The sequence below is a fragment of the Mus musculus genome, chromosome 4, assembly GCF_000001635.26.
Source record: "Mus musculus strain C57BL/6J chromosome 4, GRCm38.p6 C57BL/6J".
Taxonomy (NCBI): domain Eukaryota; kingdom Metazoa; phylum Chordata; class Mammalia; order Rodentia; family Muridae; genus Mus; species Mus musculus.
Window position 1 is genome coordinate 149,659,956 of NC_000070.6, and position 25,664 is coordinate 149,685,619.

The 25,664-nt window shown below is 48.0% G+C and overlaps 1 protein-coding gene across 22 annotated transcripts in view; it reads right to left on the reverse strand.

The window, feature by feature from the left end:
- Nucleotides 1-25,664, reverse strand: part of Pik3cd (phosphatidylinositol-4,5-bisphosphate 3-kinase catalytic subunit delta) — a 53,399-nt gene that overhangs the window by 10,788 nt on the left and 16,947 nt on the right. For 9 of the 22 annotated variants that reach the window (XM_006538646.1, NM_001029837.2, XM_006538643.2 and 6 more), the window contains 3 exons: nt 14,121-14,239; nt 3,189-3,361; nt 47-275 (listed from right to left, as the gene is read on the reverse strand). In XM_006538646.1, coding sequence (XP_006538709.1) covers nt 47-275; nt 3,189-3,329 — 370 coding nt within the window. In that variant the 5' untranslated portion in view covers nt 3,330-3,361; nt 14,121-14,239. Of the gene's footprint in view, nt 1-46; nt 276-3,188; nt 3,362-14,120; nt 14,240-15,181; nt 15,227-15,558; nt 15,728-15,956; nt 16,186-25,664 lie in introns of those variants that run through there. The other 13 variants (XM_006538650.4, XM_006538652.4, XM_006538651.3 and 10 more) reach the window with 8 other exon arrangements.

Here is a 25,664-nt window from a genome sequence, read left to right on the forward strand (position 1 = left end):
AATGTCAAGGCACGTGGGGCCAGCCTCCTGCTCCCGGTAAGTATACCTTTGCCAATGAGGAGGCTGATCTGGGAGTTAATGAGCTTCTTCACGCGGTCCCCCTCTCGGGCCACGAGGCGCAGCACGGGCAGGAAGGGCTGGATGTCGCACAGCCTCCGCTGCTCATCCTCCAACTCCTGCTGCTCCGCCGTCTGGTTCACACAGGTGAACACATAGGCCTCGGGGTCACTGAGCATGTGGAAGAGTGGCTCATACTGTGCACGGTGCCACAGCACCTGGGAGAGAGGGTCACAGTTAGCCCTTACAGGGCTCCCACAGGGGCAGAGGGAGACCCCGAGAAGACAAAAGCTCGCACACCGGAAGACTAGCCATGTCGATAAACTTCCTGTCTCTGCCCTCAGTTCATCGTGGGGGGGGGGCGTTGCTGAGACAGGGGGCGATTGTGGGGGCAGGGCAATGGGCCCTTTATCTCCTCTATGGAGTTTGTGGATGACCTTTGACTACCGAGAAGGATGGCCATATGTGACCTTTGAACCCCCCCCCCCCCCCCGCCAGATGATCACTATGGGTACCACTATCATTACTCCCTTTGTAGACCAGGCTGGACCCATCTTTGTTCTGCCCCTGCTTCCTAAGTGCTGGGACCACAGGCATGAACTACCAACATGGAGTATATCTATATAAAGCTTATAGCCGAGATCAAGTGTTACATTGTCCATTCTGAGAGATACAGGGGGGCTGGAGGGACGGCTCTGAGGTTCAGAGCACATGTTGCTCTTGCAGAGGACCTGGCTTCAGCTGCTAGCACCCACGTGGCAGCTCAAGATGCCCTGAAACTGGAGTTTCTTGTGAAAGTCACACCCTCTCCCGACCACATTTGCAGATAAAGTGCTCATACACATTTTCAAAAAAAATTTTTTTTCTTAAAAAAAAAAAAAAAGAGGCATAAAAGTTCACCGTCAGATTTATCCCGAGACTAAAGTGCAGGTATGAAATGTGCTGGGAGCCCCAGCAAGATGGCCCAGCAGGTACACACGCACAGGTAACCAAGCCTGACCATCTGAACTTGATCCCTAAGCGACAGAAGGGGGTGCCAGACTCCTCCAAGTTGTCCCCTGATCTCCAAACCATGCCACGGCATACACAGGTGAATAAATAAATATAAAAATTCTTATTAAAAAACAAAACCGCCGGGCGTGGTGGCCCATGCCTTTAATCCCAGCACTCGGGAAGCAGAGGCAGGGGGATTTCTGATTTCGAGGCCAGCCTGGTCTGCAAAGTGACTTCCAGGACAGCCAGGGCTACACAGAGAAACCCTGTCTCAAAAAACCAAACCAAACCAAACCAAACCAAACCAAAACCAGGAACTAGTGGAGGTATTGACTATATTATCTCACGTAGCCCAATCACAAATGGTTTTCCTTCTTTCTCTGTTTTTCAACACTTGTTGACTTATTGTGGTAGAGGGAGGACATATCTACTGGTGCCCGTGCAGAGGTCAGTGGACAGCTGAGGAGTTGGCTTTCTCCTTCTACCATGTTGGTTTTGGGGATCACACTCAGGTTGTGGGCTTGGAAGCACCCTTACCTGCTGAGCCATCTCGCCAGCCTGCCTTCCTCTCCTTTTTTGAGACAAGAGCCCAGAATATCCTTGAACTCACTGTGTAGCTTAGGAGAACCCAGAACTCCTGACCCTCCAGTCTCCCAGTGCCAGGATTCCATGTGTGGATGGCCACACCCAGTTTATGATGTGCTGGGTATAGAACCCAGGGTAGCATGTGTTGTAGGCAAGCCATGTGTTGTAGGTGAGCCATGTGTTGTAGGCGAGCCATGTGTTGTAGGCAAGCCCTCTACTGACTGAGCTATACTCCTAATTGCCTTTTTCTTATCTTCCTAAATTTTAGTGAGTCTATATTGCTTCCATAGTGGGAAAAAAATAGTATTAAAGGAAATCTAGGGTGGGCACAAAGATGATTCTTGTTCCTGCAGTTGGTTTTCCTATTTCCATTTATGGCTTTTAAAATTCCGAGGTAAGGTCTCATCCTTCGCCCGCTCAAAACACAATCCAGTAGATCCCACACTTAGTGGGTTGCAGAGCCCTGTCTAAGTCATAGACAGAAACCACCAAATGCCATCCAGATGTGTGCGATGCTCACTCAGTAAATCACCCTGAAAATGATTCAGCAAACCCCAAACCTCTTTCTAACAATGGTGTTTACTGCCGGGGTGACAACTCTAAAGACGAGTTGGCTTGCAAGGCCCTTGCTCTGTGGACAGAGTGGTTCCGAAAATGACCGCCCAGTCATGAGCGGGATGCGAGCCCAGCCAGAGGCAGCCCCAAAGCTGGCTCGCAATCTAGCAATCTAGTAAAGGGAAATGCATACTGTTAAAGGGGAAGCTGACTTTGGAATGATAAGTGGAGTTTAAACCACAGGTTTTGAGACAATTCTTAGAAATTGTATCTTGTAGACTTCACATCTAAGGGCTGAGGGTAAGAGCTGAGGGTAAGCGCTCAGCGGGTAGGACATGTGCTTTGTAAGCATCAGGACAGAGTCAGTTCCTCGGAATCCACATTTTAGAGGCAGAGGGGGACTGGACAGATGACACAGCAGTTAAGAGCACTGGCTGCCTCTGTTCAATTCTCGGCAGAATATGGTGGCTCAAAGCCATCTGTAACTCTGGTTTCAGGGGACCCAAAGCCCTATTGTGGCCCCTGTTGCACACCAGACACACATATGGTGGATACCTATATGCATGAAATAAAAATAAGTAAATTATAAACAAAACAAGTGGCTGGGGATAATAGCACTCTTTTGCAATCCCAGTATGGAAGAGGTGGAGAAAGGTTGACTTGCTGGCCAGATAGTATAGCCTACTCCAGTGAGATCCTATATCGAGAGAGAGAGAGAGAGAGAGAGAGAGAGAGAGAGAGAGAGAGAGAGAGAGAGAGAAGAAGAAGAAGGAGGAGGAGGAGGAGAAGGAGGAGGAGGAGGAGACAGGAGGGGGACGGGAGGGGGAGGGGAGGGGAGGGGAGGGGGAAAGGAAAATAAGGTGCCCTGCTCCTGAGAAATGGCAGCCAAGGCTGCCTGCCTCTGGTCAGTTCCCACACACAGTTTTTGCCCTGAAATTCTGTGTCTGTGAACAGTGTCTCCCTGAGCATCAAGGTGTGAGAAGCGGCCATGGCTCTACCTGCTTGATGGTGCTGAGGTTGGCATTGCGGGACACGGGGAAGTTCAAGTAGACCCCTGTGGGCAGCAAGAAGTCAACAACCACGCTCTGGCTCTCCTCTTTGGTCCAGAACTCCATGGGGCAGTCCACCCCAGGGGGCATCCTGTTGTGTTACTTCTCTGAGGTCTGTTTTCCTGTGGGAAAGGCAAAGGCATGATGAACTAAGGCTTTGGCCAATGGGACGGCCAGATCTGGGCCACAGGAGGACATGCAAAGCTTGCTACACATGAGGCAGCATCCTGCCTAGGTGGCTTGTGACTCCCACCAATTTAAGCCACCCTATAGGCCGAGGTGCTTCTTATTACAGGTGGACATGCCATAGGCCAAAAGACCGCACTGTGGCCGACAGGTGACCCACAGTGGGAAACAAGAACAGGTAGATGCTTGAAAACCAAAGATAAAACTCTTCAGTTCTTAAAAATGTTCTGGCCAGAGACCAATTAGCTTAAAACCAGCGCTGACGAGCTGGCCACAGCACAGTGGCACCTGCTTACAATTCCAATAGTTGGGAGGTGAAGGGGGCTGATCAGGAGGAGAGCAAAGCCAGCCTCGGTTATATAGTAAGTTCAAAACCAGCTTGATGACCGTGAGATCTCTCTCTCTCTCTCTCTCTCTCTCTCTCTCTCTCACGCACGCACGCACGCACGCACGCACGCACGCACGCACGGAGAAAGAATACATGACTTTATCTAAGGAGTTACGATATCGGTCATGCCAACCCTCAGCCACCCCTTGCCCCCTCCACAGCACCACAGCAATAACAAAACATAACAGATCACAGGACACAGGGTGTGTTCACCACCCACACTCCCAGTCACCAAATCCCTCCCCGTCGCCACCAGCTTCCCCCTTCCAGGTCACTGCAACCTGGAATCTAGCCACTTAATCAACTGTAGGCATGTTTTCATACTCTTATTACTAGTGTGCGTTCATGAGCAATTCCTAGTATTTTCAGTGAGCTTTGAAAACCTGCCTGCCTAGTGACTCTTCAGAGCCGAGCTGTGGGACACCCACAGACCCAGGCTTGTGCAGGTAGGTCCTTTGCAAGGAGCCTACTGCCTCTGTGAGTCCCTGGATGCAACAGCCACATCATATCAAGAAAACATCACTTGCTTGCAACCCTCCTCACCAGCCTTGGGCTTCCGCATTCTTTCTGCCTCCCCCCCTCCCCCTCCCCCCCTCCCCCAACTGCACAGACTTGGAGGAGGGGGAGACAGGGGGGGGGGGCACACAGATTTCCCATTTAGTGCTGAAAGAAGCTTTAATGTTCATATAATCAAATTTGTCTACTTTATGCTTTATTATTTTGATTAGTTTTTTGGTTTTGTTTTTGAAATAGAGTCTCTACTATGTAGGCCAGGTTGGCCTCAAACTCTGTGAAACCTCAACCTCCCAAATGCTGGGATTAAAGGAGTGCACCACTGTGCCTGCCCTATTTTAATTCTTTAAAAAAAACCAGAATTCTAGGCTGAGGGTGTGTGGGTCAGTTGGTAGAGTACTTACCAACACACACACACACACACACACACACACACACACACACACACCCCTCTGCATTCACTTGCCAACACCACATAAACACATTGGGTACGGCTCTGCACATCTGTAATCCCTGCTCATAGCAGGCAGAGACAGGAGGATCAGAAGTTCAATGCCATCTTCTACTACATTGCAAGTTCAAGACCAGCCTCGACTACATAAGACCCTATCTCAAAAAAAAAAAAAAAAGAGGAGGAAAAGAAAGAAAGAAAGAAAGACAGACAAAAAGACTTGTGAATTGGGGTGCGTAGCTCAAGGACAGCTCAGCATGCTTGAGGCTCTGAATTGGAGCCCAACACCAAAACATAACAGAAAATGTCCATGCCTACCACAAGGTCACATTCTCCTGGATTTAAATGACATATTTGGTTTATGAGAGATGTCCCTATTGGTGGTGGTACCAACTGGGCTGGGCCTGACTCACTGGGCAGCAGCTGCTCCGGGCATGCCTCCTGTGCCCCCACCTCTCACCTCCCCGCCCCCACCCCCAGTAGCTGCTGGTACCTACTTCCTCTGAGTGTGAAACCACGTCCTACTTGGGGTTCCTCTTTCTAAGGCCAAAGTTTTCCTTTTTTAATTTAAAATTCGGGCAGGGGAATAGGCAGGAATCTGGAGGGTTGCATCTACAATGCATTCTTTCCAAGCTTGGGAATTCAGGGGTACCTTCGGTCACATGAATACAGGCTTGGGCTTCTGAGGAACCCTACCCAAAGGTCTGGGTCTGAGGCAAGCAGATGTTTTGTGTTCTTGTCTTTCAGTCCCGTGAAAAGGAAGGTCACAGCTGCATTTACCCATCTGGTGGCAGAAAATTATGTCTATAAACAACTTCACTTAACCATGGGGAAGACCCCATGGTGTGCATAGACCATCAAGCCCAGAGAAAGGGAACCACTTCTCTCTTTCCTGGAAGAAGTCTAGAACCTTCCATTTCCAGTAAGATACAAAAGAGAGAGAAAAGCAGGTGCAGGGACTCAGGGTGACCCCCAAATTGCACACTGGTACAGCCACGGAGGTAAACTGTTGGCTCTATCCAGAGTGGAACATGCATGTGCCCTGGAACCAAGACAATCATAGTCCCTACCCAGGCACATACCCAACAGACCTCCAACAGACCTCCAACACAGACACAGCCGAAGACACAATTAGGAGAGTTTAAAGCATTGTAGTCAACCACGTGGACACTTGTCAGGTGGAAGCCAGCAGCAGGACGCACTCTATTCTTCCCACTGACTGTCAGGTGGAAGCAAGGAGGAAGGAAGACTCTACAGACATCTGGTGAGAACAACCAATCTCATGGACAGAGCAGAGCAACGGAAGCGGGAATGAAAGCCAATACATACAAGTTCAAGGCCAACCTAGGGCACAAGAAACATTGTCTCAAAAGAAAAGATTCCCTCATGACGCAGGCAGCCTTGTCCTTCCCTGGAGTTCTGCCTCCTCTCCACTTCCTCAGGCACCACCATCCTTCCTGGTTTCTATAGCGATGGGGAGGGCACTGAAGGTGTCTCTCTCTCTCTCTCTCTCTCTCTCTCTCTCTCTCTCTCTTAATATTATTTTAAAAATATGGCCTGGCAATGGTAGCGCACGCCTTTGATCCCAGCACTTGAGAGGCAGAGGCAGGCGGATTTCTGAGTTCAAGGCCAGCCTGGTCTACAGAGTGAGTTCAGGACAGCCAGGACTACACAGAGAAACCCTGTCTCGAAAAAAAAATGCATATATATATATATATATATATATATATCCATATATATATATATATATATATATATATGGATATATATATATCCATATATATGGGTATGCTGAGCATGGCTATGGTATGTAGGTAAAAACACACGAGGACCACCTCCCCTTAGAGGGCAGAGCCACCAAAATCCTGAGAAGTGGAGTTACAAGCAGTAGTGAACATCCCACATGGAAACTCAACTTGAACCTCTCTAAGAGCAGTAACCACTCTTAACTGCTGGTCAGCTCTCTACCTCTCCAGCACCAAGTCCCCCAACCCCCCAGGGCACCTGGATCCAGCCACACCAGCAGCCATATCTATTCCCTGGGCTTCTACAGGGATTTTGTTTTAATTTACAGCATTTGAATCAGGTTTGATCTTTCTTTCTTTTCTTTTCTTTTTTTTTTTTTTTTTTTTTTTGGGTTTTTTGAGACAGGGTTTCTCTTTATAGCCCTGGCTGTCCTGGAACTCACTTTGTAGACCAGGCTGGTCTCGAACTCAGAAATTAGCCTACCTCTGTCTCCCGAGTGCTGGGATTAAAGGAGTGCGCCACCACGCCTGGCTTTGATTTTTCTTTTTTAATTTTTAATTAGCTGGAAGGTAGAGGTGGGTGAATCTCTGAGCATTCAAAGCCAGTCTGGTTGACATAGTGAGTTCTGACCCAGCCAGGTAGATACAAAGATATTCTGTGTCTTAAAAAAAAAAAAATTGGGGCTAGAGAGATGGCTCAGTATTTAAGAGCGCTGGCTCCTCTTTCAGAGAACCCAGGTTCAATTCCCAGCAACCACATGATAGCTCACACATATCTCTAACTTCTGTCCCGGGGGACCTGACACTCCTCACACAAGCATACATGCAGACAAAACACCAATGAGCAAAATAATAGACAAATAAAAATAAATGATGAAAATGTTACATTTACTTATCTGGTCTTGTTTGTGTCACTCATACTCCAAACTAGCTGGCCAGCGAGCTCCCAGCCACGTTGTCCCTAGCCCCATCTTTCCATCTCCCACTGCATGGAACTTTTTACATGGGCTCTAGGGACCCAAACTCCAGATGCCGGCTTGCCTGGCTCTCACTCTTGCCCACTAAACCATCCCAATAACGTGCATCAAGTTGGGTTTTCTGCCGTCTCCCACAGACAGCGTCCTTTTCCACGAATGAAGCAATAGCCTTTCAGACACTTCTTGTTTAGAAAGTTCTTTCCTTGCAGATTGGCTGTCTCTGACAGCCAATATCTGCCCTCTGGGCCGCCATCAAGTGATAAGCCAGGAGTGCAGCTTCTAATGACTTAGAAGGTCAGTGAAGGCCAGGACTGTGAGCAATACCTGTATCTCAGGCACTCATCCTGGCTTTGCTGTCTGCACCTATATTATCCAGAAAGTGTCTGAGAAGGTGCCACAGGACACAGCTCAGTCCCTTAAGTTTTGAACATGATCCACAAAATCAGCTATCGGACCACATTGTGGTAGATTTAGGAGTCTCCTATCAACCCTTTTACCAAATTCTGGAATGTCCCCAGCCAGCTTTCTTTAGCCTGAGACAGCTCAGCCAGGAAAGCACTTGCCTTGCAAGCCTGGGGTGTCCTCAGAACCCACATAAAAAGCTAGGTACAAGCTGGGCAGTGGTGGCACACGCCTTTAATCCCAGCACTTGAGAGGCAGAGGCAGACAGATTTCTGAGTTTGAGGCCAACCTGGTCTACAGAGTGAGTTCCAGGACAGCCAGGACCACACAAAGAAAACAAACAAACAAAAAAAGCTGGGTACAATGGTATACGCTTGTAATACCACGGGACAGGAGGAGGAGACAGTGAAACCTGGAACTCACTGGTCAGCTAGCAAAGCTTAGGTGGTGATTAGCAGGTCAATGAAAGGCTCTATCTCAAACAAAAATATGGAAGCCTTCCCGAGGAAGAAGACCTGCGATTGTCCTGACTTCTGCGCACATCTGTGTACATGTGTATGGACACACTCATAGACCCAGAGGAGAACTTCTCCAAAGACTTCAACAAACATGCTGAGCTACCATCGGCATCCAGGAATGCTTCAGGGCCCTATGAGACTTGGGAGAGGCCTGCAAGCAAGCCAGGAAAACCCTGAGCTAGGGTCCCCACTGGCTGGAGTCTTGCTCCAAACTCTGGGTTCCCCAGGAGTTCTTTGCCTTTCTGCTGAGCCTCTGTCTAGGCTCTCAGTGGCCACAATCTCTGAACTAATAAACTCCACCTTTTTCTGGGGTCCATGGCAAATATGGCTAATTCTGAACAGGCTAGCTCCCCGGCCTTTGTCAACAAAGGCAATCTTTGGGGTCCTGTAGTCCTGAGTCCTGGGAAGTGGCCTCCTATGGAAACATATGAGTCACTTTGGCAGGACACACTGGGGACAGGCAACAAGAACGAGAAGGGAAGTTGTGTCCCCCTTGTCTGGATGATAACCATCGTTATCCCTGAGGCCTGGACCCCTGGGAAAGCTACGTCATACTCCCTCATGCTGCTTGCTCTAAAGGGGACCCAGAGTCACTCCAGAAGAGGAGCATCAAGGTCCCCTGGGAGCCATCTCTACATGTCTGTGGAGCGTCAGAACATTCATGCTATAGCCCGCAGAGAAGCCATCTGTCTAAAGCCTGGATTTCAGAGTCAACATGACAATTTAATTAGTCCAAGAGAGTCTGAGTCACAGAAACTTCCAGAGGGTGACTATGCAAAATCTAAGAGTCCATAAACTCAGGCTGGAAGACCTAAGACTGGTCTCCGTCTCAATGGTGAATAGGGAGAGCACCGAGCAAAAGCATTTGTGGAGCATGTGAACAGTGACCTGGAGTAGATGCTGAACCTCGCACGGCTTTCAAAGAGGGCTATTGGCAGAAGCCCCTCAACCTCAGGCAGCCCTTCGAATAAAGGTGCAATCAGCCGAGGAGGGAAACCAACACAGATGGGGACTTCAGGGTACACAGAGCCCAAAGGTGCTTTAGCCAAAGGGTAACCTCACAGCAAATCTCTAGGGATGTTCTCCAAGAAAGGACATTCTTAAGACTGTCATCCTGCCCTGGATGCCAACAAAAGTGCAAAGCCCCCAAGACACAACCCTGGAGGTTCCCCAGAAGGGTGCCGTGAAGAGCCATGTTCCTCGGTTCCTCGCACTAACCACTGACCAATACGGTCAGCAGGAAGCCCACAGGCATCAGTCTCCCTTGCTCTTAGGAATTTTTAGTCTAATGAGAGAAGAAGACAGAAAATCGAAAGGAAATAGAATGAACAAGATGATTTCATAAAGCCAAAGAGCTGGATTGAAACAAAAAGGACTTGTAGGGAGGTGTCTTGTGGATGGAGGATGGTAGTGGTGGATACCGTCCATGGATGAAGGAGGCCACACTGAAGCAAAGGCTCCAGGGAGTGAAGGATCCAGCAAAGACGGGCCCCACAGGGACCAGGTAGTGAGAAGGAGGCAGGACAAGTGTGAAAACCCTGAGGCAGGAAACCAGGTGACCAGTCCCAGATCCTCTGGGAGGGAAATGACTTGGGAAAGGTGAGTGTAGCTCCCGCCCACCTCTGGCCTCCAGTTTAGTGCTAGGATCTCTCTTGTTCCTCCCACAAAGCAATAGGTTTGGAGACCAAACCAACAACTGAGTCACTGGACCCTGGACTTTTGGCCCCCAAGACTACAGACTGAATAAACATCTTTTCTTTGTAAGTAGCCGACCACAGGCATTTAGTTATAGTAATTGAAAACAAAACTTAACATAGTGTTGTTTTCCAGACATTCCCAAGGCTCAGAGAGAGCACTTGAAACACTGAAAGTGATTTGGCAGACAAAGCCAAATGAGAAATAGACCCAGTTGTACATTGTATCCACTTTGGTTTCAGTTTTTCTGCTTGCTTTGTGGCTCAGGTTGACCTCTAGTCTCAGCCTACTCAGTACAGAGATACAGGCATGGTACCTGGCTCACCATCTCTGTTTCTTACATTCCTGGAAGACTTTCTTCCACCATTTCCTCAAAAAGACATAAAAAGTTCTGTGTCATATTTTTGAAAATTTACATACCTGTAACCCTAACACCAAAGAGGCAGAAGTAGGAAGTTCATGAGTTCAAGGCCAGCCTGGGCTATATTGTGAGACACCTATGCACAGAGATGCACAGCTGCAAATCCTAGCCGTCCAGAAACAGAGGTAGGAGGACTGTCCCAAGTTCAAGGCTAACTGATATACATAAAGATTCCTAGACCAGCCAGACCCTCTTTCAAGAAACCCAAACCAGAGACTAGAGAAATAGCCCCGTGGTTAGAGTCCTCGCTGCTCTTGCAAAGGAGCGGAGTTTGGCTTCCAGAACACATATTTGGGTGGCTCGCAACCACCTTAACTCCAGACCCATAGGATCTGAAGCTTCTGACCTGGATCAAAGGACATCACACTCACGTATACACACGCACGCACGCACACACACACACAAAGTCTAAAAATAATAACAGAGCCAAGCAGTGGCTGTGCATGCCTTAATTCCAGCACTTGGGAGGTGTGTGGATCTCTGTGAGTTTGAGGCTATCTTAGACTGCATAGACAGTTCAAAGACAACCAACCAGAGCCCTAAAAAAAACCATTGGGCTGGAGAGATGGTTCAGTGGTTAAGAGCACCGACTGCTCTTCCGAAGGTCCTGAGTTCGAATCCCAGCAACCACACGGTGGCTCACAACCACCCATAATGAGATCTGACGCCCTCTTCTGGTGCATCTGAAGACAGCTACAATGTACTTAGATATAATAATAAATTAATCTTAAAAAAAAAAAGAAAAGAAAACCATTATTTCTGATCCCACTGGGGTTTGTTTGAGACAGAATCTCAAGGTAACCTTGAACTCACTGTGTAGCTAAGAATGACTTTGAACTTCTGATCCTCCTGCCTCCCAAGTTCCGGGAGCCGCCCCACCCCCACCCCACACACACCTTTCTTACGCAGTGTTGGGGGTTGAACCAGGGCTTTGTGCATGCTAGGCAAGTACTCTGCCAACTGAACTATATCTCAGGCCCTGTTAACTTAGTTTTAATGCACAAGCACATTTTGTCTCTCCTTTAAAAACAAATGTGGTTCGGGGCAGTGGTGGCGCACGCCTTTAATCCCAGCACTTGGGAGGCAGAGGCAGGCAGATTTCTGAGTTCGAGGCCAGCCTGGTCTACAGAGTGAGTTCCAGGACAGCCAGGGCTACACAGAGAAACCCTGTCTCGAAAAACAAACAAACAACAACAACAACAAGAACAACAACAAAACCCAGAAACCAAAAACAAATGTGGCAACTTCTGGTTTCCTTTTTCTGTCTGTCTGTCTGGGTCATTCCTACTAAGCCCCTAACTATGTAAGCCCATCCAGGGCTGCCAGGTCAAATGTAAGGGTACTGTGTCAGCTACTTCTACTTCCCTGTAACAAAATAACTCATAGAAATGACTTAGGAAGGAGAGACTTACTTTGGCTCACAGTTTCAGGGGGTCTCAGTCTACCACTGCCAGGCAGGCATGGTCATGATCAGCTAGTTCATGGCTTGCAGGGGTCTGTAGCAGAGGCTGTTCATATCACGGCTGACCAAGAAGCAGACAGCACAGTAAAACTCAGGGGTACCACCCTCACCCCTAATGACCTACTTCTGCTCGCCACACCTTACTTTACCAAAGCTTCAAGCAGCCTCCCAGAAGTGTACCACCACTTGGGGACAAACATTTGAAACACAATACCGAGTGTGACATTTCAGAGTCACACCACCACAGCCACTAACTAACCCCATTTGCACACTGGAAGGGCTCACTGCGTACAGGACTACACAAGCCAGCAATCAGCGTCAGGACTGATGGTGGATGCTCTTGTGAGATCAGTTTCCTCGGAGAGAAGCTTTTGCAAGGCCCTGCCTGGTGACTGGGTGGAAGCCGAGCCACCAAGTGTCCATCATTCCGTGTGCAGGCGTCTAGGTTCCTTCCCACCCATCCATCAACTTTTTAAAATCTCCCTCCAATTTCTATCAACTCTCTTCCTCCCTGCCAGACCTTTTCCCTGATTCATGACTCGGTTTTGTTTCCTGACCCATTTAATTTAGCCAGGACCATACTACACCTTGGAGTCTGGTGGTCCCTACATCTATCAGAAGCAAAGAGTCCAACAGTGAGAGGTAGAAGCCCTGAGCCTCTCCCCCAGCCATGCTTAACCACGGTCAGGCTCATTCTTGGGGGCATCCACAACTGCTGTTGTAAGTTAATGACTGTAGAGTTCCCAGATGAACAACTCCAGTTTCAGGGAATCCACTGCCCTCTTCCGACCTCCCCATGCATTTGCAAGCACACGGTGCACATACATATATGCGGCCAAACACTCATACACATGAAGTAAAAATAAAGTTTTTTTTAAAAAAATCCAAATTCCTTACGAATAAAGGCTAAAGCTATCATTAAAGGGTATTTCCAGAGCCACGGAGATGCGTAAAAGTGTTTGCTGTGTAACAGGTTGGCCACCTGAGTTCACCCCTCTCAATCTACATAAAGAGGAAATGAAAAACAACTCCACAAAATTGTCCTCTGACCTCTGTACATACACCACCAGGGCATAAGTGTGTCTGTTTTGCTTTTTGTTTTGTTTTGTTTTGTTTTGTTTTGTTTTGTTTTGTTTTTTTGAGACAGGGTTTCTCTAAATAGCCCTGGCTGTCCTGGAACTCACACACAACAATAAATATAAAAAATGTAAGGCATTTTGAAAGCTAAGTTTTCATTATGATGAGTTCTGTTTCTACCTATTTCCAACATTAACACTTTGCTTAAAGCTGGGTGGTGATGGCATACACCTTTAATTTCAGCACGCAGAAGGCAGAGGAGGATAGAGCTCCATGAGTTCAAGGCTAGCCTGGTCTACAAAGGGAGTTCCAAGACAGCCAGAACTACACAGAGAAACCTTATTTTGAAAAACTAAAGAAAAAGAGGAGGAGGAAGGGGAAGAAGAGGAAGAAAGAATGAAAAAAATGTGCTTAATATTTTTATTTTGAAAGAGATCTACAACCAAGAGGTTTAGCAAGCACCAAGAAAGACCTAGAGATGATGAGAAAGAGACTGGGAAAACTTCACAGATGACACTGGGCCCTGCCCTGTTCTACCTGAAAAGACAACAGCTGTTCAGGCAGTGTGTTCTCCATGCACACACAAAAGCTGCAAGGGGACCCCAGACTTCCCCATCACACAGCTCAATACCCACCCAGCTGCTGACTGCCTGGATGGGGATAGTAAAGTGCCATAGGTACTTTACTATCGCTGTGGCAAGACGTCATAGAAGAAAGAGTTTATTTGGGGCTCACGATTTTAGAGGGTTAGAGTCCATGACCATGATGGTGGGGAACATGGTGGCAGGCAGGAAAACATGGTACTGGAGAAGCTGAGGGCATACATCTTAATATATAACCATGAAGCAGTGGAAAGGGACACTAGGAATGGCCTGAGTCTTCTGGAACTTCAGCTCCCCCAGTGACACATTCTTCCAACAAGATCTCTTCCCCTGAGAACACACATCCCATGGACAAGTCAGAGATGGTAGATTTTCTTCAAAATTCCTATCTGTAACACAGTACCTCTTCCTTCCTCGACGTATCTCTCCATTCCCCCAACCTACCTGTTTGGTATGGGCCAAGAAGGACCACCAGCCAAGGCCCCTCTGCCTGGGAGATTAAAGGTACTTTGGCATCAGCGGGCTTCATCCCACTTCTGCCTGGCTCTCAGCTCCTTAGATGTCTGAAAGAAAGCAAAGAGGAAAGAACGCTTTAAACACAGAATTTCAGAATCCAGTACATGCTGATGATATATCTCAGGGCTCAGTGGCCGTGCCTGCCTAACATGCAAAAAGCCCCCAGCACTGAAGGAAGGGCCATTTCATCTCAGATTCCCTTCTTGTAAGACAACCCCACTTTGCTGGGTAGGCCTTTCTCGATACCTGTGTCAACCCCAGCCCAGTTCCCGTTGGTAGCATAGAAGTAGTATACACCACAGGGGTATCCCCAGACCTGACGCAAGGGTATACACAGATGGTCTTTTATTGCTGCTGGTTGGTTTTTTAAGTACAGTTAGTTGATCGGAGCCATGCCTAAGTTTGAATTCCATTGCGTGGCTGAAAAGGTAAAAGGAGAATGGAATTCAGATTTAGGCTCAGATCCTCGTGCACTTCAGACCTTCATTCCCCAAAGCCAAGTCGAAGTAAAATTCAACTGCTGGGTTAGAGATGAGAAGGTCAGCTGTGAGAAGAGCGGTGTTTCCTCTCCACCTTGGGCACACCTAGAAATAACCTACTCCCTGAGAGAGAAATAACGGACACCCTACTCCTGCACAGTGGGGCGACTTGAGCCTCGATTCCGTTAGGTTGAGTAGGAGAGGCTGCTGAAGACGCACAAGGCAATCCATTAATTACTGGCTTCTCCATGAGACAAAAGCAAAGCCCTCAGGAGTCCCCTGGAAAGTGTATACTATAGACACACATTTCCCTGGGTCCAAGCTGAATTCCTCTAACCGGCCAGACCAGACCCAAAAAGCAAGCTCAGCAACCCTGCAGCAGGAGCCTGGGCAGGTGGGTGTGGATACACCCTTTGGTTTAGCAACCAGGGAGGACCACTAGGGCTTTCCAAGAAAACTATCAGCAGAGCCACCCGAGGCTTGGGTCAAGGACTAAAGGAAATAACTTACACGCTGTCCAGTGAAAATAACAATACTAAGAAAGCAAGGCAAACAGCTGCAGGACAGAGCCAGGGAAGCAAGAAGTTAAGTGCTGAAAGAAAGCGCTTTGAAAAGGGGAAAGACAAAGCAGAAAGCATGATGGAGCCCAGAAGATTGCATCCTCAGGAATTCAGGACGGGAGATAAGGAGCCAGGAAAAAATGCACCCGGGATTATTCAGGCAGGGCTAAGTCCCATGGCGGAAGACCAGTAGGACCTCCGAGCCTGGGTATGACTTCGGTTAGCCCCTCTTGGTTCAAGGGCAAAGCTAGGGATGGAGCGGGAGCGAGCCGACTGATGGGTAAGGGAATCGGGGACAGGGGGAGGGGGTGGACGGGGAGCGCGCACCGAACTGCTTCGGTTCCAGAGAAGTAAACAGCTCGTCCTCCTAAGCAAAGCGCGTCCTCCTTGGGAGCCCACTGAGGGTCTGGCATCAAGGGCGGCAGGAGACACACCCAGATTTCATCCTTAGAGTGTCACAAAAAGATGCAACTCAGCACTTCCCCCATCACACACACACACACCAGGGAATTCCAAGCAGGCTCAACCCTGTGTATGAATCGGCCTCTCCAGTGGGGTGCTATCGCCTCTGGATGCTCCGCCACCCTGGAACCCTAATGAACTCCCTCCCACCCTGTCCACCCAAACCCAGGCCGACAAAGCCCGGTGTTAGGCGGGGCAGAGCATCTGGCCAGTTAGAGGAGACACAGGGATCCCACAGACTCCCGCACAGGTGGGTTTCGTACCCGGTGTCGGTGGCAGGGGCGGGCTCCGTCTCCCTGGAGACAGTTGCCCGGGGGACACGGCGGGAGGGTCCCGAAGTGACCGGAGGGCGCCAGCCTCCCGGCGGCCGTGTGCAGCCGGCCGGGCCTGAGGGCAGGCCCCGCTTGAGGTGGCGGTGCGCGAGCGAGCATCGGCGGAGGGGCGCGGCTCGGGGCGGGGCTGAACAACGGGCAAGAGAGGGCGGCCGGGTGGGGCGAGGCGGGGCCCGGTCGGAGGCGGAGCATCCCAGGAATGGGGCGGGAGCAGAGCCCGCCTCACCATTGCACTGTCCACTCCTCTTAATACCCCAGGTCTGACACAACGTGGCAGAAGGAATAGCCGCGGGGCGCTAGGAGATAGACACATTTTAGCCAGGGGCTAAGGCCGGAGCCTTAAGGGTTCTCCCCATCTCCCCATCCTGGAGTCTCAGAACTGCCGAGTGATTCAGGATGACAAACGCAGTCTAGTCCTGGATCTCTTAAAAACCAGCAGATATTAAGCACTATTTATAAAGCGTGATCTAGTCATCTACCCAGCTTCTGTCTTAGTTTGCTTTCTATTGCTCTGATAAAACACCATGACAAAAAGCAATTTGGGGAGAGGGTTTATTTGGCTTACATATGCCTGGGCACAGTCCATTAAGGGAAACCAAGGCAGGAACCTAGAGGCAGGCACAGAAGCTGAGGCCACAGAGAAATGCTCTTACTGGCTAACTCAGCCTGTTTTCTCAGGACCGCCTGGAACCACCTACCCAAGGGTGTCACTGCCCCTACTGAGCTGGGCCCCATCAATCATAAATCAAGAAAATACTTCCACAGTAGTGTCTCTGAGTAGTGTCAAGTTGAGGGGGGAAAACAAAACAACAAAAATCAACCAGGGGGGCTGGAGAGATGGCTCAGTGGTTAAGAGCACCGACTGCTCTTCCGAAGGTCCTGAGTTCAAATCCCAGCAACGACATGGTGACTCACAACCATCTGTAATGGGATCCAATGCCCTTTTCTGGTGCATCTGAAGACAACTACAGTGTACTTAGATATAATAATAAAGAAATCTTAAAAAAAAAAAAAAAGAAAGAAAGAAAGAAAAGAAAATTAACCAGGATTTGGCCCCCTGGGAAAACATTCAGGCCCCTGTCAGGCCTGGAGTTGTCCTCAAGTATCAGGTCGTCCCTGTGTCTTGGTTCTGGGTTCAGATCCAGCGTGCTGGTTGTTCCTAGTCCATGGGAGTTCCCCACATGGAATTAGAAACAAATGATTTCTCCCAGACTTTTACTCAGCACATCTAAGTTCCATCCATGAACCCATACAGGGCACCCTTACATCCCAGACAATCCTCATGGCTGTTCTGCTTGGCTTCACTTTAACCCTTGCTGTTTTGCTTTGCTTCAGTACTGGGCTTGAGTGCTGAGCAAGCACTCTATCACTGAGTTATACCCCCAGCCCCACGGTTTTTTTTTTTTTTAATTTTTGTGTGTGTATACGAGTACACTGTTGCTGTCTTCAGACACACCAGAAGAGGGCATAGGATCCCATTACAGATGGTTGTGAGCCACCATGTGGTTGCTGGGAATTGAACTCAGGACCTCTGGAAGAGCAGTCAGTGCTCTCAACCGCTGAGCCATCCCATATATATAATATATAATATATAATATATAATATATAATATATAATATATAATATATAATATATAATATATAATATATAATATATAATATATAATATATAATATATAATATATAATATATAATATATACTTTTTTTTAAAAACAGGAGTTCACTGTTTGAGACCAGTATGACTACTAACTATGCAGACCAAGCTAGCCTCGAACTCACAGAAGTCTGCTTGCTGCTACCGTCCAAGTTTTGAGATAGTCTCACCAAGTTGCCCAGCCTGACCTTGAAACCCTGACCTTGAAACCCTCAGCCTCTTCAGCAGCTGGGGCTACAGACTCAGTTCACAGCTTTTGATAGCAGAGCTAGCATGGAACCAGTTTGATTTTGTGCTGGTCCCATGAACCACTTGCTTTGTCCTGTCCTCTTGCAATGTTCTTAGACTTAAACCTTTGTGAAAAGTGGAGCTCAGAGGAGGGAGGGGCTCTAGGCCCACAGCTGCCCCAGAGGAGGCCAGTCCTCTCCCCACTGGTCCTCATGACTGAGAGTCCTAGGAACATCCTAGAGTTAGCAAAGAGGGAAAAGGATAAAAGCTGGGCAGAAGTTCCCAGGAATCACTAAGCCCAGCATGGGAGGACCAGGCTGCTGAGAGGGCCAGGATGTGGGAGGTCCCCAAGCAAGACTCACAAAGCCCAGGCCAGGAGCTTCCCACGGCCCCCAGCAGCTCTGCCTGGAGCCTTGGTGCTGGAGCACCCTAGGAAGAGAGTTAGGCAGGACAGGATGTAGTTTGTTTCCAGTTCCAAGTCTGGATCTCCATATATCTTCAGTGCCATGTCTAGATGTCTTTAAAAAAAAAAAAGATATCACAGGCTGGGCCTCATGATGTCAGGCTATTAATCCCAGCACTCGAGCAGGGAGGCAGAGGCAGGTGGATCTCTGTGAGTTCGAGACCAGCCTGGCCAACACAGGGAGTTCCAATACAGCCAGAAGTACACAGTGATACCTAGTCTCAAAACAGCAAACAATAAAAACAAGACATCTCCCTGGGCAATATTAACATAAACAGGGAAGGCACAAACTGCCTCAAGCATCCAGCTGTGCTATTCACAAGCCAACTTCTGGGATCTTTGGAACCAGGACCACTGGTTGTGGGTAACCTGAAGTCCTAGCCCCCCTCCCCCACCCTTGGAGCCCTGGCCACCCAGACTAAGAAAAGTCACGACTCTACCTTGAACAAGTAGACAGGGAGGGAAGGAGGCCCCACCCCCACAGGAGCCAAGTCCTCTCCCCAATTCAGGTCCCCCACCAAAGCACAGGTCTGAGTGAATGTCAATCTCAAAGACGAAGATGTCCTTTAACAATGGAAGCCAGAGACTAGTTTGGGCAGTAAGATACTAATTAGAGGAAAATACAGGATTTCTTTGAAACAGCAAAACCCACAGAAAGGTGACATACCTGTATCACACACATACACACACATACACAAAAGTGTTCAAGCTATGTTGGCAAATACAGGAAAGATAGGAACAATTAAAAAAAAATTAAAAAGTCCAAGTCTAGAGAGATGGCTCAATGGGTAAAGGTGGTTGCCTTGCAAGCCCGACACCCTGTGTTTGTCCTGGGGCCCTTGTAATGGTGGAAGGAGAAAGCAAGCTTTACAAAGTGGTTCTGTGACTTCCACACGTGCATAGTGACACGTGCCCTGCTCCCAACAATAATAATACAATAAAGTTGAAAAACAATGTTTGGAGAGAAGCCAGGCTCGGAAGTACATGCCTATAAAACTTGAAAGATGTGGAAGATATCCATTGTTAACCTCTGACTTACACACACACACACACATATCTAGGAGTTTCACTACTGTCAAAACTCAATCGTAAACAAGAAATTCGGTTCCTCCCCTGTTTGCTACAGCCGAAAGGAGCCACTTCTCCGCAAATATCCCAGTCTAAGAACAGGAAACCAAATACTCCCACTCGTGGGAGCCCTTGTTCCACTCAAGCAGTTTATCTGCTCCATCCATCACTCCTCCTGGTCTCTGTCCTGACACTTCCGGGTCACCAAACTCTGACACAATCTAACCTCTCTCAGTAGGCTGCCTGTTATCCGCCCTGCATTCCCTGGGGGAATCCAGCCTGCTCAAAGCATCCTGTGCATTCCTAGGTGTGCTCTATAAGAGGATAAGATGAGAGGAGAGGCTATTTATCCTCTTTAGCTTTGTCAACCTGACACAGCCTAGGGTCACCTGAGAAGGGGGTAGATATGTGCATGGTGGATTTTCTAGATGGTACCCAGCCCAGTACAGGCGGCACCATTCCCTAGGCAGGTAGCCCTTGGGCTGTATTAGGAAATTAGCTAGGCATAGGCCTGTGAGTAATCAAACCAGAGAGGGGAAAACAGCTAGTAGCATTTTCCCATGGTTCTTGCCTTACTTCCTGCCCTGACCTCCCCTCAGGGAGGGACTATGTGATGACTATTCTTGGATGTCAGCTTGACTGCATCTTCAGCTGAAGACACTCCTTTAATCTGGGGTACACCTTCTGCTGGAAGCCTATGTAAGGACATGGAAGAAAGAAGTTTCTTTGCCCATTTGTTCTTGTCTTGCTAGAAAGTCCATTCCTTCATAGTCCATTCGCTTCAAGTTAGAGCGGAGATTCTCAACCTCCCTAACACAGTTTCTCATGTTGTGCTGACCCTCAACCGTAAAATTTATTTTTGTCTTTGTTGCTACTTCATAAATGAAATTTTGCTACTGTTATGAATAGTAATGTAAGTATTTGTTTTCCAATGGTCTTAGGTGACCCCTGTGAAAGGGTCATTTGATCACCCAAAGGGTTACAACCTACAGGTTGAGATCCACTAAATCAGAGCCTACTTCTTTGGGATTCCAGCATATGCTGAAAACTAGCTAGACATCAGCCTTGTGGACTGAGCAACAACTACTGGATTGTTAGACTTTCTGTTCACAGCCAACCATTGTTGGGTTAGCTGGAGTACAGCCCATAAATCACTTTAATAAATCATATATATATATATATATATATATATATATATATATATACACACACACACACACAAATATATATATATACACACACATACACACATATGTATATATGTTTGTATATATACACATACACACACACACACATATATATTCTATAAATTCTGTTAATCTAGAGAACCCTGACTAATAGACTTCCCTGGTAACCAATCATTAAAATATATGCACCTCCGGGGGCCATTCTTACTCAAACCACCACAGACTTCACCCTCTAAGATGAAAGAAGCCCATTCTTTCCTTAAGTGGTTTTTGGTCATGGCGTTTGTCACAGCAACAGAATGAAAGCACCACAGGACTAAAGTCAGGGGCAGGGCAAAGGGAAGCAGATACAGCTACCATAAAACCTGTTAAATGCGTGCTATAAACTCTAATCAGAAAAGTCATGGTTTCTCTTGCTGCAATGGAACACCATGACCAAAACCAAGTTAGGGAAGAAAGGGCTTACTCAGTTTACACTTCTACACTGTAGTCTGTCATTAAAAAGTCAGGACAGAAACTCAGACAGGGCAGGACCCTGGAGGCAGGAGCCAATGCAGAGGCGGGGGTGGGGGCTGCTTACTGGCTTGCTCTCCCAGGCTTGCTCAACCTGCTCTCTTTTTTTGTTTGTTTGGTTTGGTTTTCAAGACAGGGTTTCTCTATGTAGCCCTGGCTGTTCTGGAACTCACTCTGTAGACCAGGCTGGCCTCGAACTCAGAAATCCGCCTGCCTCTGCCTCCCGAGTGCTGGATTAAAGGCGTGCACCACCACTGCCCAGCTCAACCTGCTTTCTTATAGAACCTAGGACCATCCACAATGGGCTGGGCCCTCCCCCATTGATCACTATGAGAAAATGCCTTACAGCTGGATCTCAGGCATTTCCCCAATGGAGACTCGTTCCTCTCAGTTGACTCTAGTTTGAATTGGAAAAAAAAAAAAAAAGCCAGTACAACTGACCCCTTATCAACCTGACAGACCCTAAGACACAACCCCTCCTTTCTTATTCATCCCAAAGTTTAAAGTCCTAGTCTTTACAAATTCAAACACTCTAAAATTTCAGTCCCTTTAAAAATATCCAATCTTTTTGTTTGTTTTTTCGAGACAGGGTTTCTCTGTATAGCCCTGGCTGCCCTGGAACTCACTTTGTAAACCAGGCTGGCCTCAAACTCAGAAATCCGCCTGCCTCTGCCTCCCAAATGCTGGGATTAAAGGTATGCGCCACCACGCCCGGCTAGATTTTTTTTTTTAATTCAACTGTATTTAATTCTTTCAACTGTAGGCTTCAGTAAAATACCTTCTTATTTCAAGAGGGGAAAAAAAAATCAGGGCACAGTCACAATCAAATCAAAACAAAACCAATCTCCAACCATCCAATGTCAGGGATCCAGTCACCATCTTCTCGGCTCCTCCAAAGGGCTTGAGTCACTTCTCCAGTCCTCCCCTTGGCCCCCCGACCCCCACCCCCACAGCCCACACTGCTTTATTTTCTAGGCTCCAGCTCACTCCACTGCTGCTGATGCTCTTGGTGGTTATCCCATGGTACTGGCATCTCCAAAACTGCTGTGGTCCCATGCTGCAACTGGGCTCCAGTTTCACCAATAGCCTCTCATAGGGTCTCTTCCTGGTGCCTAGCCTCAGTTTCTCGGTATGACCCCTTCAATCCTGCACCTTCATCAAAGGCCTCTCCAGGCCTTTCACAGTGCTGAGCCTCAGCTGCTCTCCAGGACCCCTTCACACCTTCAAAATTAGCACCACCTGGGGGATTCTTACTCTCCAAGTTCGGCTGCCAGCCTCTGGAGCAGAGCTTCTGTTTACGGACTCTCAGGAAACACCTCCCAGAAGATTTTACCTTAGTGATGCCGGTCTCTTCTTCTTTTTTACATTTTTAAAATTTATTTATTTATTTTATGTAAGTACACTGTAGCTGTCTTCAGACATCCCAGAAGAGGGCATCAGATCTCATTATGGATGGTTGTGAACCACCATGTGGTTGCTGGGATTTGAACTAAGGACCTCTGGAAGAGTAGTCAGTGCTCTTAACCGCTGAGCCATCTCTCCAGTCCTTGGTCTCTTAATCCCTGCGAATTTCTCAGCTCCAGCTGACCAGCACCGAGTATCCCAGCAAAGCAAAGGTTTCACTTTACAAGTGCTGGTATCTTGTTAAACACAGGTAATTTTTCAGCCCCAGATGCCCAGAATCACAAATTCTTCACACAAAAGCCTGGTGGAATCTTTGCTTCCCTCTGAAATATCACAAGCCGTGCCTCCATCATCTGCACTAGTGACTTCCCTAGCTCAAAGTTCCAAAGCCCTATCACAGTCCTCCTCAAAACAACACGGTCAAGTCTGTCACATTCCTGGTACCAGCTTGTCTTAGGGTTTCTATTGCTGCAATAAACACCATCACAAAAAAAAAAAAACAAATTAGGGAAGAAAGGGTTTATTCAGCTTACACTTCTACATTGTAGTCCAGCACTGAAGGAAACCAGGACAGGAACTCAAACAGGACAGGAACTGGAGGCAGGAGCCGGCAATGGTGAGACCACAGAGGAGTGTACTGGCTTGCTTCCCCTGCCTCGTTCAGCCTGCTTTCTTATAGAACCCAGGATCACCAGCCCAGGGATGGCACCACCCACCATGGGCAGGGCCCTCCCCCATTGATCACTAATTCAGTAACAGCCCTACAGCTGGATCTCATGGAGGCATTTCCTCACCTGAAGCTCCTTCCTCTCTGATGACCCTACCTTATGTCAAGGTGACACAAAACCCCGGTCCACGCCCCCCATCCCCCAAAAAAGGGACAAGCTTTTTTACATTTATTCACATAATCTCACTATAGCTTTGTGCCCTTGATGTATTGTTTTATTTTGTTTTGTTTGTTTAGAAACAGGGTCTTTGCAGCCTTTCCCAGGCTGGTTTCTAATGTCTGAGTGTCAGCGATCCTGATCCTGCTATAGCAGCTCTCGGAGTACCTGGGACCAGGGGGGCCTGCCCACCCAGTGCTCTCTTCTCTTGATCTTTTTACCTAATTACAAGAGTCCTCTCTCTCCTTCCACTTCACACAGTTTCATTAAGCTTTGAATTCTCACCCTCCGGTTAATTCAAAAAGTCACTCAACTGTAGTTAAAAAAGCCATTAATTAGGACCTGAAGTTTCCCTCTCCTCTGGGGTAAAGTCCCTAAGCTCTGACCACAGGTCTGTCTTAATTGAGACTCCCAGAGTTTGTGACTCAGGGCAAGGAAGTGGGTGGGCAGGCCAGGGAAAATGATGCTTGTGTTGGCGTTGTTCATCCTGTCACAATTCTACCAAAAAAAAAAAAACAAAAACAAAACCCAAAACCCAAAACCCCACGAGTGTTTCCAGGAACTCGGCTCTGGAATAGGCCTGGCTTTGAAGACACCTGCTAAGCAATTCACTGCTCATTGCCTGGCCCAGGACAGGAACAGCAAACAGCACAAGGGAGTGACCTTGGGCTCAGGAGGAAGGATCAATGGCTCACTCAAACAGCTTCCGCAGGTATTCACAGGGGAGGCTCAGGTTCCCACCGGGAGCCTGTGAACCCGAGTTTCTTGTCAGCTATGAATGGAAGAAGTGCTCTGTTTGGGGGAAGAGCCTGCTGTGATTCCTACTGAGGGAAAAGCCAGAATAAATCGCTGAATAATGTTGCGAGTTCCTCCCCAAAAGGCACTGGGGTGGGTTTCTGGACCTAATTTTCTAGAATCATCTTAGAGATGTGTTGTGGCAACTGCTGAGGACCAAGTGAGAGGTGATTAAAGAAGAAGAAGAAGAAGAAGAAGAAGAAGAAGAAGAAGAAGAAGAAGAAGAAGAAGAAGAAGAAGAAGAAGAAGAACCTAGAAAAAAATTAAGCTAAACACAGGAAACAAAGCTGTCCTTAGAGAGCAGGTGACTTGCGGAATAACAGAAAGAACCTGCTGTTAATACCAGACAGCAGGGAGTGCTATGGGTCAGACCTGAGTTAAAAACCTGATCTTAGCCTGGTGCTATCATCTAAATATCCCTTCCTCCTCCTCTTCCTCCTCCTCCCCTTCCTCTCTCCTCCTTCCTCTCTCTTCCTCTCCCTCTCTCTTCCTCTCCCTCTCTCTCCCTCTCCCTCTCTCTCCCTCTTTCTTTCTTTCTCTCTCTCTCTCTCACACACACACTCCCCCCATGATGGCTCACAACTGCCTGTAATTCTTGCCTCTGTGGGCACCTCCTTCACACACATGTTGCAATATATGTACTCAAAATACATACATGCACAGAAAATAAATAAATCCAAAAACTAATAAGTAATCAAATCAACTCAAACTCAACCACCAAAGCTTCAGCAAGTTTTACTGGCGCTGGTTTTACGTACAACATATGACGGTTCTGTGAGAGACTGTATCCTCTCAGGACAGCCTCATGGACCACCCAAGGAGAGCAGATGGCCCTTGCAACCTCTGTGGCATGGTATGACCCACTTCAAGGTTGACTGGGTTTAAAGGGGTGAACAGACTGTCTCCCCCACACCACGGTCACATCAAGCTCCTGACTTTTGAGGTGTGATGAGTTTGCCCACACCCCAGCCAGCCAATGGATTCTGCGGTAGCCCCGCAGCTGGTCATCCTCTAGTCCAGCAGTCCGTCTGGAGGTGACCCACAGGACCTCTCCTGCACTTCTAGACAGGTGTGATGCTGCGGCTTGTTTTAGCCATCCTTAAAGAGGGGTTCCCACGACCCTTCCTTCGATTGCAGCCCCTCCTAGAGTGACTTCAGTACTCAGGAAACTCTTACCTAAATTTCTCAGTTTATGGCCAATGACATTCCAGAGGCTTCCAATGAGTGCCTGAGAGAGTAGGGAACAGAGAGGTGTGGAATTTCACACCCGAATGGGGATGCCACACCCCAGGATTGGCCATTCTCAGCCATCTAGAAGCAAACACTGTACTTTAGGGTTTTAGTCTTTGTTTATGGGGTTGGGGGCTTTTGGTTTTGGGTTTTTTGTTTTTTGTTTTTTTTGGTTTGGTTTTGGCTTTTTTTGTTTGTTTGTTTGTTTGGTGT